The following is a 20,703-nucleotide window of genomic DNA, read 5'->3' on the forward strand; positions in this document are numbered from 1 at the left end:
AAAGCGCGGCGTTACGCGCGCTGCTTGTGAGCAAGGAGGAAGCGGACAAGCGGTAACATATAAACGTCTTTATTGTAAGACTACACTGTAACACTGAACTTCTCCGGGCTGGTCGCCCGGGGTATATCATGAGGCCACGCCTACCCCTCGGGCGTGGCCACCGCCCACTTGGTGCGTGGAATGATGTCACCACGCCAGTGGGCTTTTGTGTCCGCCACAATATATATATATATATATATATATATATATATATATATATATATATATATATATATATATATATATATATATATATATATATATATATACTTAAATACATACATAACAAAAAATGTATATATCACAAAAAATATATACTGTATATAACAAAAAATATATCTAAAAATATATATACATAACAAAAAATATATATAAAAATATATATATATATAACAAAAAATATATATATAAAAATATATATATATATATATATATATTTATATATATATATCACAAAAGTATATATATATATATATATATATATATATATATATATAACAAAAAATATATATAACAAAAAATATATATATAAAAATATATTTATAACAAAAAATATATATAACAAAAGATGAATAAAACACATATACACACACACACACACACACACACACACACACACACACACACACACACACACACACACACACACACACACACACACACACACACACACACACACACACACACACACACACACACACACACACACACACACACACACTCACTTTATTACCCAAATGCAATGTGCTGGGTTAATGGCCTAATGGATAAGGCACCAGACTCTCCAAGCTGGGGATTCTGAGTTCAAATCCCATCTGAGTTGAATATTTTTTTCCAAGTCTTATATCGTCTTCAATAAATTATTGTATGATGAACAAATGAATTTTGTTCGTATTTAATATGTATGTTTTGAAAAATGCCAGGTGCATAGAAAAGGCCCCTTTGCATGGTATGTGCCATGTGGCAAAATATCTAAAAGAAGGGACATTCAAAAAAATATCTCGTGTGCATGCTGGACTGCCATTGTTTTCTTAAGAGGAACCAAGTAATGCTCTAGAAAAGTTCATTGAAGGGGCACCCTACATATTTAGGTTAAAACCCATCGGTACATAAAGTTTTCTGTGTACCTTGAAAACGAAAACACAAGATAATGTTAATGTGTGTGAAATCTAATTTGTTTTTAAAAATAATTAGGTTTGTACGTACTATGTACCAACCAATTGCAGACATGTTGTGTGTGATGTATTCTTCGGGACACGCGTGATGTGTGTACACATTATAGGCAACAATTGGATTTTATTAATCTATTTTACCAGCCCCTTTTGGACCATAATTGCACATTACATAAACTTGCAAGTGTTGACATTGCAGACATATTGGACAAACGTGATATGTACATGATGAATACTGATGATAATTAGAGATGATGCATGAATTGTATATGTACACCTACTTCTGCAATAGAATAGAAAACTAATATTATGTATGGCATTTTAATTTTTTACAGAAAAATGAAGGACTGCAAAGAGGTCCCTTTGAAACCAAGAGACTGCATAAATGCATTGAAAGTAAATGTACTTCTTCATGTCGCTGGATGAATCAAATTGGCACCCCTTTATATTAACTTTTCTGGAGCATTACTTGGTTCCTCCGAAGAACACAAGGGTAGTCCAGCATGCACACGAGATATTTTTTGAATGTCCCTTCTTTTCTATAGTTTGCCACATGGCACATACCATATATAAAGGCGCCTTTTCTATGCCCCTAGCATTTTCCCCAAGAATGATGTCGTGGAAACCAACAACCAATCGAATAAAAATATATTATTGTGTAATGTTTGCGAAGATAGGTTATGGATTCTCCAAGTTGTTTTGTGTCCAAGGGGAGTAGGTTATAATGTTTGAATTAGCCTTTGACCGATACAGAATAATCGCCGAGTTGCGAGAATTTTCTTGTTACTTCTGGAAAATCCTCACACCTTCAATGGTCAATGATCAAAGATCAAAACTTTTTATATCTCAGCACCTGCAAGTTCAGGGGAACAGGGACAGATGTGATGTTTGGTCAGCATATCACCCGTCCGTGCACAAAACAAGGAGGTCCCATTCATAGTTAAGGAACATGATTGACATGTTTAAAAGTTTCCCAGGGACTACGATTTAAATTCATCATCACGTAAACTTGATCACAAGTGCGCCTGTTTGGTGAATACCAGATCCAACACTGTACAGTAGAGTAGGGTGGTCCTTATTTTTTGACTTTTAAAAGTTTAAGGTCTGACCCTGCCAAAAGGTTCCATTTGCCACAAAAACACTGTGTAAAATATTTTTGAAAAATATCAATATTTTGAGGTCACCCAAGACCTTGGAAGTTTTACCATGTACGTGTATAATACATGTTTAGGGGGAAGCTGTACAGTGCAAAGGTAATGTTGCATCACTCGTGTATGTCAAGTAACATCACATATGCTTGACAGATTATTTGATGTATTAGGGTTTTTATTTGTTGAATTATGCTTTTACTATACCAAGTTTTGATGAGTATATGACATACATGGATAGTCCAACATTACCCAGTGCAACAGTTTTTCGTTCACATCTTTCTTATTTGTCTTGTTCAAATACTTATTTGTTTGGCTTGACGAAGCTTGTTCAAATACTTGACGAAGAGACCCTTGACGAAGGATGAGGAGCAACTGCAGTTCCTTCTTCTGGTCGTTTCGCATTACCGGAAAAAGTTTCCTCAAGCCCTCAAAAAGACTGACTGGGCAGTGGGAAACAATGAGTGGTTGGTCGCCATGACACCCCTGTTTTAAACAGATAATACCCACCTTTTCCCAGGATGAGTGTGCAGAGGATTCTTGAACATGCAACGTACATCTTTGGATATAGTTAATCTAGAATTAAGTGTATCAAAAATATACAGAATTTAATTTGGAACACTTAATGGTTTCACTTGGTATTAGTATGGCTTATGTAAGTTAAAAATAGGAAAGATATGAACGATAAACTGTTGTTCTATGCAGCTTCCCCTATACACGTACATGGTAAAACTCAAGGGCCTTGGGCGACCTCTAAATATTGATTTTTTTTCAAAAAATATTTTACACAGCGTTCTTGTGGCAAATGGAGCCTTTTGTCAGGGTCAGACCTTAATGTTCACCCCCAAATAAGGACCTGTACAGGACATACAGGAGATGTCGTTGGTGGGGATAAATCGACAGTCGGACTCACTGTACACATCACCTGTGGTGTTAGTTGAATATATGCCTTTTGGGCTGATGACATGACCAAATATTCCGAAGATGCAGAGATTACAAAATGGCTAAAACCACAAAACACAATGCTGGAGGTTTTGTTTGAAACAATGACTGAAAAGGTTTGAAGTTTCATCCACAGAGTGGCCCTTAACTGGGAATAAATAGCACTAAGCCTGCGTGAAACACATTGGATGGCAGATATGATCCAGTAAATTTTACTCAAGTGATCAAAACCCAGACAATACCACTCATGGGAAACCATGTGATGCACTGAAGGAACCTACTGCCCAGTGGTTCCACGAGTTATTTCCCCCACTATTAAGTAAATGTTCAGTTTCTGAAATCCTCCCATAATAAGGCAATTTAGATACTCAAAATATTACAGAGCCAGGCCTTCCGATTAAAATCAATCGTAGAAGCGCATTCATACAAAGTCCTGCAGCATGTTCACCGAACAGATAATTCAACAACTCATCGAGAACTCGTTTAAAACATTGCTGTGGTCTATTATTTGCTTGTTGTGAGCGCACCTTGCGTGGTGTGACGGCCGATATGAGCCAAATGCAATGCGAGTTTCCACCGTAGAAACCAGGATAGTTTGGAGAGCTGATGGAACCTCTTGGCCCTTTCACCTTCTCTCCACATGTCCTGGCTGCACAAGGCAAAATGAGCATGTCAGCTGGCTTGTTGAAGTTAAAATATCGGATGATTATATAGAAACTGATTAACTAACCTTTGCAGTCAGGGACCGGGCCACTCCATGCAGCAATGGAGTCAGCAAGACGCTGGCACATCACCTGCTTTGGACCCAAGAGGATAAACCCTTCATTGCAGAAAAACTCCACTGCAGCACCTAGCCTGCACCAGGGTCAAAGTTAAAGGCAAGGTCGTATTAAAGGGTCGTGAGGGTGAAGATGAAGCAGTGGGAGAGCACAGAGCTGATGTTAAGGCGTGAATAAAACATATGGTTTTTTTTAAGGCATAATTCCGTTCATTAGAGGAGACCTTCATCATTATACTTACCGAAAGTCAGTTCCTACGCGTGAGCCATTCCCCGGTACGCCAGGATCTGGACAGACTTTGCCTTCTGCTCCCATCTCGACCGCTGCATACAAGGCAAAATCACTGGATGAGAAATGATGGTGGCATGTGACACGTGAGATCAAAGTATCTATCCTCCATAGCTACGACCATGGACATGAACATTGCACCTTGCGTAAAAACGAGGTCAAACCTATAAATGTTTAAAAGAACACTGAATTGAAATTTTTCATATTTGTGTTATTTTCTTGTAGTTTAGCTTCTCGTTCAATATGGATTGGTTTGCGACGGTTATGGGTTCATCCAGTAAAGGCAAGGGGAAATATGAAAAATACAACCGTATGAGAAGATGAAGTTGAAGAAGAAGAAGAAGAATAACCAACTTTAGAGGCCTTTTTGGGGCACCGTGGTCCCCTTTTTTGAAGCAATGTTTTATGGCCAGATGCTCTTCCTGCCGCCAACCTTGTTAGTCGCCTCTTGCGACACACAGGGAATTACCAGTGAACTGGTACTCAATTTGCCGACCTCGGAAGGATGACCGGTTGAGTCAATCTCCTTGGTTTGTTAATTCAGCCATCGACCAGGATTCGAACCCAGGATCCTAGGATCTCAAGCCACACCCTAACCGCTAAGCCAACAGCAGGCTTAACTCTCAAGCCAACTTGAGAGGTGATCAGTAAATGTGTGGCCACCAACAAAAAGTAATTGCTAAAAAATGAACTAATGCTATTTTGCTAAAACAATTGCAGCCAATTCACTGAAAATTCAACATTAGTAAATAGTTTTTCTTCCATGTTAGGCAATTGGTTTTCTGATCCACAGATGCATCAAAATTAGACCATAAAGGTTCACAAAGTGCTTTAAACAAACTGTGCTTTAAATTTAAATTATTCTTCGTCCATATGCAGCACAAGGCTGCGGGGTAGCATCATTGGCTGGGATTCTTCGTCCATATGCAGCACAAGGCTGCGGGGTAGCATCATTGGCTGGGGGCATGGCTGTGCCGCCGATGCAGTGCCCCCTGTAGGTCAGTGCAGGAATTTGAAATTTGTTAAAGAACGGTACACACATTGATGAATTACTTTGCCTATGAAACACAGGGATGACAGTTTATAGCTGGGTCTGGATTCAAACACAGGATAGACAGCTTGGAGGCCGGTGTGTGTACCTCCAGGCCATACCGCCAGCCCTTTCATTTCAATGCAAACTGTATAGTACCATGATCACCACATAAAGGAGAGCAAATAAAATATTCCATTCAAAGAATAAACGACAGAAAGGTGTCGTGTACTGATTCATTACGGGACATTTATATTGCAAAATCGTATGGTGCAATGCATTAATTGTACACGACAAAAGTATTGATGTAATAATCCATGAAAATACTATAATTATAACATTAATCTATGGAGTGATGTCATTTTATCAACAGCAAAGATACTATTATTACATTTATTATAATATTACTCTTGCAAAACGATTATCAAAAGGTGGATTACGTGATTTGATTTATATAATTTTAGTGACACAATTAACCCCAGCCTATTTATTTGTTTCCTCATCGATATGGTCATCTTGAATATTAGCCAAATGCAAGAAAAGATCCTTTTGATAGTAAAATATGTTGGTCGTAAAACACTTGATTATTCTGATCAAGCCATCTCGATATTTCCATGACAGAGAAAGATAGATATGCAATGCCATATTATTATGTACAAAGACCAATCAAGGAAAGCCCAAAATGTGGTCTTTGAAGGCAAGTAGTCTCTTAATGCAACAAAGCCAAAAAGGACTCTTATTCCAGGCGAGCTGAGAGACTTGTCTGTTCAGTCAAGCAAAAAACTAAGGAACCCAAGCCATATTGATGGTTGTCATTGACATCCATCTACAGTCACATGAAAAAGTAAGTACACCCCATGTAAAGTTTTGACTTTTTCAACATATTTCAATATACAGCTATTTGATCTTCATTTCAACAATATTGATAGATAAAGGTGATATAATATAACAAATATCATGAAATATTTACATTTTGCAGTCCATTGTATAATTTAAATAAACATCAATGCAAATTTCGCATGTGGGAAAAGTGAGTACACCCACACATTTATCACTACTTCAAATACCTAAAATTAGAATCAGGTGCACCAGCTCAGGTGCAAATGATTAGAACATCGTTAGAGAGGATCTTGGAGGAACCTGTCTTATTTAAACCTCAGACATTTAGTTTGGTTTGCTCTTTGTTGTTGAAGTGTGCGGCATCACCATGCCTAGATCAAAAGAGCTCTCTGAGGCCTTCAGAAAGAAGGTTATAGATGCCTACGAGTCTGGGAAGGGATTTAAAAAGATCTCCAAACAATTTGAAATCAATCATTCGACTGTCCGGAAGATCATCTACAAGTGGAGAAGATTCCAAACAACTGCCAACTTGTTCAGGCCAGGCCGCCCCAGCAAGTTCAGCCGGAGAGCAGACCGCAAGATGCTAAAAGAAGTCTCTAAGAACCACAGAATGTCATCACGGGACCTACAGGTAGCTCTTGCCACTGTTGATGTCAAAGTGCACGAGTCTACCATTAGAAAGTGGCTGCACAAATTTGATCTACATGGGAGGTGTGCCAGGAGGAAACCTTTGCTGTCCAGAAAGAACATCAGAGCAAGACTAAAGTTTGCCAATGAACACCTATGCAAAGACCAGCACTTCTGGAACAATGTGCTCTGGACAGATGAGTCAAAGGTAGAGCTATTTGGCCACAGTACCAGAAGACATGTTTGGCAAAAACCAAAGACAGCATTTGACCACAATAACCTGATACCAACTGTAAAGCATGGTGGTGGAAATATTATGGTTTGGGGCAGCTTTGCTGCATCAGGGCCTGGACAGCTCACCGTCATAGAATCCACTATGAATTCTTCATTGTACAAGAGGGTGCTTGAGGATAATGTGAGGCCATCTGTCGGAAAGTTGAAGCTCAACCGAAGGTGGACCTTGCAACATGACAATGACCCTAAACATACCAGTAAATCCACCAAGGAATGGCTGAAAAGAAAGAAATGGAGGGTTCTGGAATGGCCAAGTCAAAGCCCGGATCTAAATCCCATCGAGATGTTGTGGGGGGATTTGAAACGAGCTGTGCATGCAAGAAACCCCTCAAACATCGCACAGCTGAAAGAATTCTGCATGGAGAAGTGGGGAAAAATTTCTCCCTGTCGATGTCAGAGACTGGTAGACAGTTATAAGAAACGCCTACTTGAGGTTGTTTCTGCCAAAGGGGGCAATACCACCTATTAGAGACAAGGGTGCACTTAGTTTTTCCACATGTAAAATTTGCATTTATGTTTATTTAAATTATACAATGGACTACAAAATGTAAATGTTCCATGATATTTGTAATATTATATCACCTTTATCTCTCAATATTGTTGAAATGAAGATCAAATAGCTGTATGTTGAAATATGTTGAAAAAGTGAAAACTTTACATGGGGTGTACTTACTTTTTCACATGACTGTATCTCTCTCACCACACTTTTCCCCGAACACCATGTTATGTCTTCTCAAAATGATGGCAGGCATAAATCTTAAGGGTTTAATGGTGTGAAATCCAATCGAGTAACAAACTGCAAGGCCTTTGCCTTCACCAGTGGTCCAGTAGTTGTTTATCTACCTGGCCGTTGCAGCTTGAGACGACTCCGAGCATAGGAAATTGGTGTCTTCATTGACCTTTGTTCTCATCTGTTATTTCCGGACACCAGGCAGACTACACAAGGAACTTCAATGCAAGGAAGAGGCCCATCAAGCCTCTTAGGCCCATCAAGCCTCTTTGGCCCATCAAGCCTCATATACCCATCAAGCCTGTGCAAATCTGCCAACACTCATATACCCAACCCTCCTTCCCCACAACTTATAGGTACCTATCCAATTCCAGTTCAAAACTGTCGCTCAAACCATTGTTTGAGAAGTCACTCAAAAGTTCTGTTTTTCTCTTCAAAATGTTCTGAGTTTGAGTTTTGACGACCTTGAGATCATCTGATATTTTGTGAGCACTTGTTTATGCTTCTCTAACAATTCAATGACTTTCAGTGGCTTGTCAAGCATAAAGGTGAAAGACGTCATCTTGGTTGTCGGTAAGGAGAATTCATCTGTCAATCTTTTAATCGTATTGTGGAAACTTTGAGTGCACAATTAATAACAAGGTCAACTTTTTTATTCCCAACCCACTTCCACTTTTTGGATGGATGCTCCAATTACTGAAAGGGACCAAACAGGATAACTTTATTGGAATGCAGTTCCTATGTAATATTTTTGAATTGGCAAAGAGCAAAAAAATAAAGTTTTTTTTTTTCTCAATTCAGAATTTAAAAAAACAAGCTAAACTAGAGAGTTCATAGAACAAGTTACCCCTGAAGTGTTCAAGTTTATACTTCAATTGAAATAAAATAATGATTTTAACGGTCATTGTAAAAAAATTCCAGGAGTTCAGCACTCTTGAAGCAGTCTTGTACATCAACCTTATACATCACCTTATTTAATACGTCCAAGTACTGCAAATCTGGAGGTTCTTGGAAGAGACAAGAAGGCAATTTGTGTTCGATAGTGTTCAGCTTTATAATTAAATTGAAATAAAATAATGATTGTAAAGGTGGAATAAAAAAAATTCCGGAATTTACCACTGTTGTACCACCTTTGTCACGGTGTCCATTTATTACACCACTGTAGCGGTTACCGCTGGATGTACATAATCGCCTTGCACCGGCCAGAACACGCCCAGACGCGCCTCTCCCGGGCATGCCCGGACTCACTGTTCCTGGGCACGCCCGAACCTCCCGGGCACGCCCGGTCTCGTCTTTCCTGGGCATGCCCGCTCTCGCCTTTCCAGGGCTCGCCCAGAGCGTCCGGGCATGCCCGCTATCGCCTTTCCAGGGCTCGCCCAGAGCGTCCGGGCATGCCCGCTATCGCCTTTCCAGGGCACGCCCAGAGGGTCCTGGCATGCCCGCTATCGCCTTTCCAGGGCTCGCCCAGAGCGTCCGGGCATGCCCGCTATCGCCTTTCCAGTGCTCGCCCAGAGCGCCCGGGCATGCCCAGCCTCGACTTGCCAGGCCGCAGCCAAACACGCCCGGGCAGGTCCAGACTCGCCTTTCCAAGGCTCGCCCTTGATACCCGGGCATGCCCGGTATAGCTTTTGCCGGGCAAACTTCCCGACATAAATGTGTATATATATTGTTGCCCGAAAAACTGGCTTGTCAGAATACCTGAGCTGTTTTGTTTCAATAAAGCAACTCGGACGAATTCCGTCTTTGGTCGCGTCAATTCTTTCGACTCGCGTTGGAGCGCAGTTCCTTCGTTGGTGACCTACCGACAGGGATACGGCAGTGACGCTTAAACTGCCTACCTTCTGGGAGACTCACGCGGCTGTTTGGTTCACCCAGGCGGACTCCCAGTTCGCCCTGCGAGGCATCACCGCGGACGACACCCGCTTCCACCATGTTGTGGCGGCGCTCGGTTCCACCACCGCGGCCCGCGCCTTGAGCCTCCTCCAGCACCCGCCGGCTGCTGACAAATACGACGCGCTGAAGACGCTCCTCCTCGGCGCTTTCGCCCTCTCACCGGCAGCACGCGCACGGCGCCTGCTTGACCTGCCCGAGCTCGGCGACACGCGCCCGTCCGAGCGCATGGACTATATGCTCTCGTTGCTCGGCGAGCACTCTCCGGCATTCCTGTTCCGGGAGCTGTTCCTCCGTCAGCTGCCTAACCCGGTACGCCTCGCCCTGGCTGGCACGTTGATCACGGATTCCCACGCCCTCGCCAGGGAAGCCGATAAGATCTCCTCGGCGGGCCAGCACATCGGCGCGGTTACCTGGAGCCCGCCGCCGTCCGAGGCGACGCCCATGACGCCCGAGCGCCCTGCGCGGTTGGAGGCCGAACTGCCGGTGCAACTGGCGGCCGCCACGCCGCACCGCCCGCTTCCGACACGACAGCCGGGGCCTCCACCTGACCGGGCGTGGTGTTATTACCACGCCAGGTTCGGACACAAGGCTCGGACGTGCCGGCCCCCGTGCACTTTCGGCAGGTCGGGAAACGGCCGGGCCGGCGTTCATTCCCAGCCATGAGCGCCGGCCACTCGGGCAACTTGCTGTTTATTCGGGACAAAGCGTCTGGACGGCGTTTCCTGTGCGACACCGGCGCCCAACTGAGCGTCATACCTGCCTCCGAGCAGGACAGGCTGGACGCAGTTTGCGGCCCCTCTTTGGTCGCTGCTAATGGCTCGGCCATATGCACTTTCGGCCCACGCGTCGTCACCCTCTGCTTCGGCAGCCAGCGCTTTCAATGGACTTTTGTTACCACCAGCGTCCCCGTGGCTTTGCTGGGCGCCGACTTCCTCTGCGCGCACGGGCTGCTGGTCGACGTCAAACGACGTCGCCTTGTCCACGCCGAGACCTTCAGCTCCCTGGCGTGCACAATGAGCAGCTCCGCGCCGACCGAACTGGCGTGCGCCCTCCCGGCAACGAACGAGTTCACTCGCCTGCTCGTGGAATTCCCGGCCCTCACGCGGCCGACGTTTTCGGCCGTCGCGGTGCGGCACGGGATAGAGCACCACATACCCACTACGGGCCCGCCAGTCTACGCCAGGGCCCGCCGCCTCGACCCAGCCAAGCTCGCCGTGGCAAAGGCCGAATTCGACGCGTTGGAGCACCTCGGCATCGTGCGGCGCTCCGATAGCGCGTGGGCCTCGCCACTGCACATCGTGCCAAAGCCGGGGGGTGGATGGTGCCCGTGTGGCGACTACCGCCATCTCAATGACGCTACCACCCCCGACAGGTACCCGATCCCGCATATTCAGGACTTTTCCGCCCGTTTGGCGGGACGGGTCATCTTTTCGAAAATTGACCTGATACGGGGCTACCACCAGGTACCTGTCCAGGCGGCCGACGTCCCGAAGACGGCCGTCATCATGCCGTTCGGCCTGTTCGAATTTTTGCGGATGCCGTTTGGCCTCAAGAACGCGGCCCAGGCGTTCCAGCGCTTGATGGACGGCGTGCTGCGCGACCTGCCGTTTCTTTTCGTCTATCTGGACGACATCCTCGTTGCCAGCACATCCCGCGCCGAGCACCTCCTCCACCTCCGAACACTGTTCGGTCGCCTCAGCGAGCACGGCTTAATTGTCAACCCGGTCAAATGCCACTTCGGCGCGACGACCGTTGACTTTTTGGGCCACCGCATCACCAAGACCGGGGCCGTGCCGCTGCCGACCAAGGTCGAGGCCATCACCACGTTCCCGCGTCCCCGTTCCATCAAGGCCCTCCAAGAGTTCCTCGGCATGGTGAATTTTTATCACCGATTCGTGCCCCGCGCTGCTCAGCTCATGCGGCTCCTTTACGAGGCCCTCCGGGGCAAGCCGGCCAAGCATGACATTGTTTGGTCCGCGGCCATGGACGCGGCTTTCGCCATTGCCAAACGGGCCCTCGCCGACGCAACGCTGCTGGCTCACCCGGTGCTCAACGCGCCCATCGCCCTCACTACGGACGCCTCCAACTACGCGGTGGGCGCCGTCCATGAGCAATGGGTGGACGGGGTTTGGCAGCCACTCGCTTTTTTCAGCCGGCAACTCCGGCCGAACGAGTTAAACTACAGCACGTTCGACCGCGAGCTGCTCGGGATATTCCTGGCCGTTCGCCATTTCCGACACCTCCTGGAGGGCCGCCCGTTCACGGCTTTCGTCGACCACAAGCCGTTGGTCTACGCAATGGCTAAGGTCACGGAGCCGTGGTCGGCCCGCCAGCAGCGCCACCTCTCCGCCGTGTCGGAGTTCACCACGGACATCCAGCACGTCGCCGGCAAAGACAACGCCGTGGCCGACTGCCTTTCGCGGGCCAGCGCGAACGCGGTCCACCTCGGCGTGGACTTCACGCTCATGGCGGCCGACCAGACCACCGACGCCTCGGTGCAGGCACTCCGCGTGGCGGACACGGGCCTCCGCCTGGCCGACATCCCCTTCGCGGGCACCGTCCTGCTCTGCGACGTCTCACAGGGTCAGCCTCGCCCCATCGTGCCCGTTTCCTGGCAGCGCCGCATCTTCGCCTCCATCCACGGCCTTTCTCACCCGGGCCGGATAGCTTCTCAGAAGCTGGTGTCGGCGCGTTTCGTCTGGCACGGCCTTCGACGAAACATCCGCGACTGGGCCAACGCCTGCACGGCCTGCCAGCGAGCCAAGGTCCACCGCCACACCCAGGCCCCGCTGGCACCTTTCGCCATGCCTGAACGGCGTTTCGACCACGTCCACGTGGACCTGGTGGGTCCCCTGCCCCCCTCGCGGGGGTTCACCCACCTGCTCACCATGGTGGACAGGACCACCAGGTGGCCGGAGGCCGTGCCCCTCACCTCCACCACCACCGCCGACGTGGCGCAGGCGTTCATCGCCACCTGGGTCGCGCGCTTCGGCGCACCAGCGGACATCTCATCCGACCGCGGCCCACAGTTCACGTCTGAGCTTTGGGGCGCGGTCGCCCGTTCGTTGGGGGGTCACGCTGCACCACACCACGGCCTACCACCCCCAAGCCAATGGGTTGTGCGAGCGGTTTCACCGCTCCATGAAGGCAGCACTCATGGCCGGCCTTCAGGACGACGGTTGGGCCAACCGGCTGCCGTGGGTCCTTTTGGGCCTTCGCACGGCCCCCAAGGAAGACCTCCAGGCGTCCGCCGCCGAGCTCGTCTACGGCCAGCCACTCCGCATCCCGGGCGAATTCGTGCCTGACGCTACCAGTCCCTGGTCCGCCGCTCGCCAGCGCTCGGACCTCCAGGAGGCCGCCCGACGATTTGCCCCCGTGCCGACGTCCCGCCACGGTGGCCTCCAGTCCTACGTCCCCCCGGCGCTTCGCACAGCGGAGTACGTCTTTGTGCGTCATGACGCGCACCGGGGGCCACTCCGGCCGCCGTACGACGGGCCCTTCCGGGTCCTGGGACGGGGCGACAAGTCTTTCATCGTCGACTTCGGCGGCCGGCCGGACCGGATTTCTGTGGACCGCCTCAAACCGGCGCACATGGACGTCGACCGACCACCACGGTTGGCCCTTCCTCTGCGGCGAGGCCGCCCCCCGTCCACAGTTCCCCCCGCTCGACCACCCACCACCACGTCAGACCCCTCCCCACGACCCTCCAGGGGTCGCTTCGGCCGGGTCATCCGGACCCCCCTTAAATTGACCCTGCCGGTGCAGGTCGATTCTGGAGGGGCGTGTGTAGCGGTTACCGCTGGATGTACATAATCGCCTTGCACCGGCCAGAACACGGCCAGACGCGCCTCTCCCGGGCATGCCCGGACTCACTGTTCCCGGGCACGCCCGAACCTCCCGGGCACGCCCAGTCTCGTCTTTCCCGGGCATGCCCGCTCTCGCCTTTCCAGGGCTCGCCCAGAGCGTCCGGGCATGCCCGCTATCGCCTTTCCAGGGCTCGCCCAGAGCGTCCGGGCATGCCCGCTATCGCCTTTCCAGAATTCCAGGGCACGCCCAGAGCGTCCGGGCATGCCCGCTATCGCCTTTCCAGGGCTCGCCCAGAGCGTCCGGGCATGCCCGCTATCGCCTTTCCAGTGCTCGCCCAGAGCGCCCGGGCACGCCCAGCCTCGACTTGCCAGGCCGCAGCCAAACACGCCCGGGCAGGTCCAGACTCGCCTTTCCAAGGCTCGCCCTTGATACCCGGGCATGCCCGGTATAGCTTTTGCCGGGCAAACTTCCCGACATAAATGTGTATATATATTGCTGCCCGATAAACGGGCTTGTCAGAATACCTGAGCTGTTTTGTTTCAATAAAGCAACTCGGACGAATTCCGTCTTTAGTCGCGTCAATTCTTTCGACTCGCGTTGGAGCGCAGTTCCTTCACCACCTTATTAAACACGTTACATTACTTATTCATGACTGTTGTTTGTGTCCTTTACGACATCCTTAAAAACAGTGACTTTCCTACTTGGAATGATTTCCAATATTGTTTGATTGCCAGGCAGACACACAGAGAAAAACAATTATATCTCACTCCTCTCTGCGCATGTGCGATCGGGATGAATTCAGAGGCAGATTTGTTTTCCGATTCATGGGTCCGATTCGGATTCAAAATGTAACATTCAATTGAAATTAAGTTGCTCCTCGATCATAAACTAATGTTGATAGATGGATAGAGAAAGGGCCAGAAATGACCCAATTGTTTAACCCCGGTTTTTGCTTTGTATGCAAAGGGTATTAGGGTCAATTATAATGAGAAGGCAAAACAGTACAGCATAAGCGTTTTCATTGGCGATGCAGGAATAGCGTGATAATTTTACCCACATGACACGCTGTGTGACCGTTTTACAAATGCCTGCAATAAACAGGAAAATAGTTTAGTGTTGTCTGATTGAATGATGAGGACTATATCCAAGCACAGGACAACACACACTGCATGGCATCGATGGTATTCACATATAAACTGATATAAAAATGGTTCATAATGAGTTTGTTATGATGTATTCTACTGTGTTTATTAAAGTAAATGCATCACACACACCGCACATTAGTGCAAAGGAATTGCACTTGCTTATAGTGGTCCTTCCAGTGATTAAATGCACCTCACATTACTACAAAGAAAGTGGGCAACATTAAACTTGTCCTTTGGATTCATATCAGTGATTAGATGCAACACTCGTCTACTTCCGAGATCGCTTAATTGAGGTACCACAACCATTTCAGGAATTAAACAAGGGCTCATTGGTCACGTCAAGCGCGTGGTCATTTAATGAGAGATTTCAATGGAGATCTTGTTTTTGGAGGACCTAACAGTGACCGTGAAAGGCAGGCAGTCACTGGAAAAGGTCGCTGCAGGAGCAGGGTGTGTGCGTGTGCGTGATACACTGATACAGGTAGTGGACCAAAATATGTAAATACCAACAGAATGTCACTTAGTCATATATTGTGCCACCACGTGCATCCAGGAGGCATGGAGACAACGTGGCATGGCTTCAAAAAGGGTCTGGGACTGTTCTGCTGGAATGTGGTACCATTCTTCCACAAGGAAGTCCTCCAATGCACGTTGGTGTGATAGTTTTATAGAAAGCATGGCCTTAGGCACCTCTCCAAACTGTGCTGCATATGCTCTATGGGATTGAGGTCCGGCTATTGGATGGGCCATGGAAGATGGGCAACTTTGTCTTTGTCCTTCTCAAACCACCCGTTGTCAACATGTGCCCTGTGGACTGGAGAATTGTCATCCTGAAAGACACCCCTCCCATCATCAAATGCTGGATTATGGGATGCAGATGATCTCTCAAGATGGCAGCGCTGCATTATGGGATGCAGATGATCTCTCAAGATGGCAACGTATTGTGCTGCATCAACCCTACGTTCTAATGGAATGAGTGGACCAAGGCCATGCCAGGAAAATAGACCCCACACCATTATGTACTTTTGGAATCAGGCAGTAAGAGCTGTAGGGCTCCCTGTATTATCACCACACGTGCACATGTTCATTCGTCGAGAACATGGTGAATGAAGGACGCCAATGATAAAACAGGATCATTACCAATTTAACCATCCGGAAATACCAATTAAACTCAAATGTCAATGTGGCAAAACGAGAGGGACAAAGTTTCTCAGGAAATAAATAAACAATTCACAATGAATCCAGGATGTGAACGTCAAAAACAGTCAGCAATCATTCGAGAAAAACTATACCAAAAAAGCTGCATGTCCTTTGGTGCCACATACACCACAGTCAATCATTCAAATTGGGCAAGAGAGGTGGAAAGACGTGGATACTGATCAGGTTATGGCAAGAATGAATCACGTCAGTGGGGTGAACCAGAGACATTGACCAAGAAGAGGACAGAAGGGAAATATGAAGCTGTCCCAGGGGTTGCAGGGCAGAGCGCAGAGTTTCGAAGGATGGGTAACAAGCCAAACTAGAACGGCAATCACTAGAGAGCATACCTCCGCCTAGTTGGTCATATCACTACACATATATACATATTGTTGTGGATATGAGAATGGGTTTTTTTTTTTATTGTATAGTAAATTGTTGTAAATATCACCCTCTGTAAAATGTAATGATTCCTTGTAAATACCTCCGTAGTGTAAAGGTCAAAGGGCGTCTCGGTAGTTATTCCATAAACACCACATTGCAGGACCCAATAAAACCCTTGTTCAGTAGCTTATATCTTATTATGTGTCTTAGGGTAAGGCTGTGTCTCCCATTAATTTAAATACTCCATTGCACCAAGTGAAATAAGAATAGGTCCCCTTTCATTTCATTTCAATGGCCAACTGCATTTTGGGCGGTTTTCTTCAACCACCATTGGCCACGAGGCAGGGTTGGGGAAGAAAGGCGTGTCTCCACCTCGTCATAGAGGGGAGGAGTGAGCCAGCCCCGAACAACCAACCGAGCACGAGGGGTTTGATTTGAGAGGGCGGAGGAAGAGCGTTTGGGGGAGGTTTGCAAAGGTTGAGGGGCGGGGCCTATATAACCCGCCGCGGGGGCGTTCCCCAAGCAGATGCGCTTTTACTGAGACAAAGAGATGAGCTTTTACAGAGGAGAGACGAGTACAAAGGAAAGAGCTGGGTCGTCAGAGCAAGAGCGAAAAGAGAGGTCCATGTCAAGAGCTGAGTTGGTCGTCAGGGGTGGTCAGTGGTTGCGTTGAGTGGTTGCGTTGGAGAAAGAGTGGTTGGACAAAAGAAAGAGAGAGGAGAGAACCCGTCATGCCAGACCCCCCACCAGCGCGTCGGCTCCGACCGTGATCCGACCCGTGATCCGACCCGTGATCCGACCCGTGATCCCGCGCACACGACAGGATCGGTGGCATCAGCGGCCGTCGAGGTCCAGCCCGACGTCCCGTGCGGGATCAAGCTCCAGCCAGCTCCGTGCCGTCCTCCCCCTCCAGCCACACACCTCCTTCCAGCCAATCCACTCTGCAATTCCCCGTGTGAGTCGTCTTTGTTTGTTCTGTCCTGGGTAGGTAATTAAGCTTGTATAAGGAATTCACTGTGTCACCTGCGTCTCATGTCCCTGTACATAATCGTGACTGCTCCTTTTTGCTTGTGTGTGTAAATAGTAATAAATCCCGTTACTCTTCTGTACGTCCTCTTCCTCTTTGCATTCGGTCGCTTTAGAGCTTTCCAGATTGAGTAGCTGTGGCGCGATACGGCCAACGTTCAGGGTGAATCGGGTTTTAGTCGGGGAATAACTGTTCGGCCGCGGTTACACCACCGCTCGGTCAAAATAACATCTAATCCGCGGACCGTAACAAATTGGTAGTCAGGAGGTGGGATTTGAACCTGGGACTAAATTTATTTAGCCCAAATTTTGGACACCAATTGTGTTATTACAGTAACAAATTGGTGTCGGGGAGTGAGATACGAGGCCCGAAGCGCGCTTAACGCGCTCAAAATTACGAGCTGCTGAAAATTTGTGTTTTAAAGCAAAACCCGAATTTTGAAATCGCGCCATGGCTGGTCAAGGCGACGGGATGTCGGTGGGAGAGATAGACGGGGTGGAATCGACCCAGGACCCCAGGGAAGAAATGATGAAAATGGTGGAGGAGAGTAAAGAAGGTGCGGTCGTGGGGGTATCAGGCGCACAAAATGGCGCTCTCGCGCACGTGGTTACGGGCGCGCAAAATGGCGCCTCGCACATGGCTGCAGGGACCGCGCCCGTGACCGTAGCAGCGCCGCAGTTTGATTCGAACCTTTTGTTGCTACAAATCGTGACAGTACCCTTTGTACTACCAATGGTGGCCCAAATGCAAGCCTTCATGGCCCAAAGGAATGCAAAAATTGATAGGATGGGGGCCGATTGGGAGGAAAGGGAGCAGAGGGACAGAGACCGCAAGTTGGGCGAGCAGGTCCCACGGGTGCACGAGGAGGTAAAGCGGGTCGAGAAGCGCTGGTTGAGCGAAGCGGAGGAAAGCACGGGTACAATGACGGGGGTAGAAATCGCGACACGGGGTTTGGAAAAGCCGGCGACCGATGAGGTAGAGGGAATTTTATTAAAGCCAACGGTCGTCGAGGTGAGTAAAGAAAAAGTGGAAGTGGGCATTGAAATTGAAGAGACCGGGGACTTAGAAAACCACTCGCGGCGGGAGGAAAAGATGGAATATGTACAAAGTCCCTGCTCAAATCATAATGGTGTGCTCACTAACCAAATAAAGAGTTTGCAGGTTTTGGTGCAGGGAGGAAGAAGAACCCCGAAGGTGAGATGGGCTGTATATTGTGCGGGTAGATTTTGTAAGAGGATGTTTGGCGACAAAAGAATTTTCGCGCGCTTGGGATCGAGGAAGCATCCGGGCGTTGGTGAAGGGTCCCTTGTGAGTGGAAATGGCACGCGTGTGAGGAAAAAGTGTGCGTCGGCGAGTGGGTGTGTTATAAAGTGTGAGAGTGAAACCGAGTGCGAGCGAGAATGCACGTCGGGGTGTACGGAGTGTACGTGCGAGGGTGAGAGTGACCCGGAGAGTGAGTTGGTGGTGGAGCGGGTGCGAGAATGCACGCTTGGAATGGTTGAGGGTGTGCGAGGAAGCACACCTGAGTTGGTGGTAGCGCGAGTGTGGGAGAGCCCATGTGAGCGCGTTAGTGGGTGGATACAAGGGTGCACGCCCATGGTGAGTGGTACAGAGTACGTACCAAGGGAGAGTGCGCAAGACGGTGCGCGAGGTGTGTTAAGGGAGTGTGCGAACAGCGAGTGTGCGCAAGAGGTGTGGTGTGTAACAGGGAGTACGTTGGTGGAATGTACGGACGGCGTTGGAACGCCAGGTTTTGTGAGGGTGAAAGGGGTAGCGTATGCGTGTGAGCATGCATGTGAAGCATCGACGGTAACCGGGTTAGCGGTTAGAGCGACGGATAGCCGATGCGAGCACTCGGGGCGCGGTGTGCTTTGTTGGGTGCGAGGCCCGGCGCGGATCGAAGCTGCGTCGTTTCTCTTTGAAGCGTCGTTGCCGATTCGGGCTTGGCCCCGCCCCGCACGGTCGAGTCCGGGCCTTGCCGGGCGAGGCGACCGGCCCGGTTCAAGGGCGAGTGGGAGGAAGCGGACGGTGCCCCCTCGCAGGGACGGGGTTCCGACCGGGGGAGATTGAGCCATCGGGCCCGGGACCGCAAGGTGCCGCGCCGAGATGGTGCGTGGAATCTCGGCCCGACCAAACCACCTCCCTTGAACCGAAAGCCGGACGGATTCAACCTGCAGGCGACCAACCCACCCGAATTCATTGCTCGGCTTTACGAAGCCGAGTTTAATGATGTCATGACGCACCGAGGCTAGGATATAGTGGACTGTGATGATGATAATAGTGATAGTGGTTTTGATCCGAAATTTAGAAAAGTGAATAGAATTTGCAGTAATTGGAAAATTTTGATTTGTGGAAATTGGACGAGCAAAATTTATAGTGGGAAATGCCCCATGTGAAGGGATGGCCAATCCACCATCCCTCACAGCGGGGGGCAAAGGAGCACTAGATTATGGGGTTGATGGCAGTGAAAACTAGCCCGGGAGGGTTAGGATATAACGTGTGTAGGGATCTAGCGAAGATGACATGAGGTAACGTTAAGATTAGTTAGTGACAAGGATACCTGTAGTGGGGACGCAGGTAGATTAGTGTGGATGATAATGACGTGGTATGTGCTTAGTTTAAAGGGAAGACGGGGAGCACTAAGTTAGCAGGGCAACAGGTAGTTTAGATGATGCCTGTGTGAGTGTTGGAGGTGTATTTAGAAGTGTATTGTGAAAAGTGTATGGTGAACAGGTGTGATTGCACAGGTGTGCAACTGGACAGGTGGATGGAGCAGTGTATGAGTGAGAGTGATAGTGATGGTGATGTGTGTTGTGTTGACCAACTGGTCCAGGAAGAGGAGGAGGGTGCAGGTGGCACCAGGTGTGAGTGCACAGGTGTGCAACAACAGGTATGAGAAACAGGTGTATGGAATAAATGGTAGTGTGGAATATCTGGAGTATTGGAATGGATGGTCGTGGAGTGAGTATGGTGGAAACTATGGAGTGGAGTGGATGGTGCGAAGGTGTGAATGGGGGAAGAGTGGACCCCCATCACGGATACCCGGGGCGGGTAGTGTAAGTGTTAGGTAGAGGGTACAGGTAAATTGTGGTTGGATATTGGCATCTGTGGTGCGGGTGGAAGAATGATGTTTGGATGGGTGCATTCGTGTTGTGGAAATGGCTGGGCGTGTAGCCTGTTAGTGTGTGTAGTTGGTTTGGGCACTCCACCACTGTGAGGATGTCGGCCAGGTGAGGCCGCAGGTGGGCTCTGGGAGCCGAAAGTAGTTGTTGTGGATGGGGCCCGAGGATCCGGAGGACGGACCCGGGTAGCCCAGTGCCAGAGGGCACCGAGGGGTGACAGAGCCAGGAGGGGCCTTCCC

The 20,703-nt window shown here is 48.8% G+C and overlaps 1 protein-coding gene across 1 annotated transcript in view; it reads right to left on the bottom strand.

Annotated features, from left to right (window-relative positions):
• LOC137433184 (CUB and sushi domain-containing protein 3-like) overlaps window positions 1-20,703 on the bottom strand; it is a 1,533,363-nt gene that overhangs the window by 851,687 nt on the left and 660,973 nt on the right. The window contains exons 12-14 of the mRNA XM_078783994.1: window positions 4,322-4,382; window positions 4,032-4,156; window positions 3,829-3,950 (exon numbers count right to left, since the gene is read on the bottom strand). Coding sequence (XP_078640120.1) covers window positions 3,829-3,950; window positions 4,032-4,156; window positions 4,322-4,382 — 308 coding nt within the window. The remainder of the gene's footprint in view (window positions 1-3,828; window positions 3,951-4,031; window positions 4,157-4,321; window positions 4,383-20,703) is intronic.

This window comes from Myxine glutinosa, chromosome 8 (assembly GCF_964187855.1).
Source record: "Myxine glutinosa chromosome 8, kmMyxGlut1.1, whole genome shotgun sequence".
NCBI lineage: Eukaryota > Metazoa > Chordata > Myxini > Myxiniformes > Myxinidae > Myxine > Myxine glutinosa.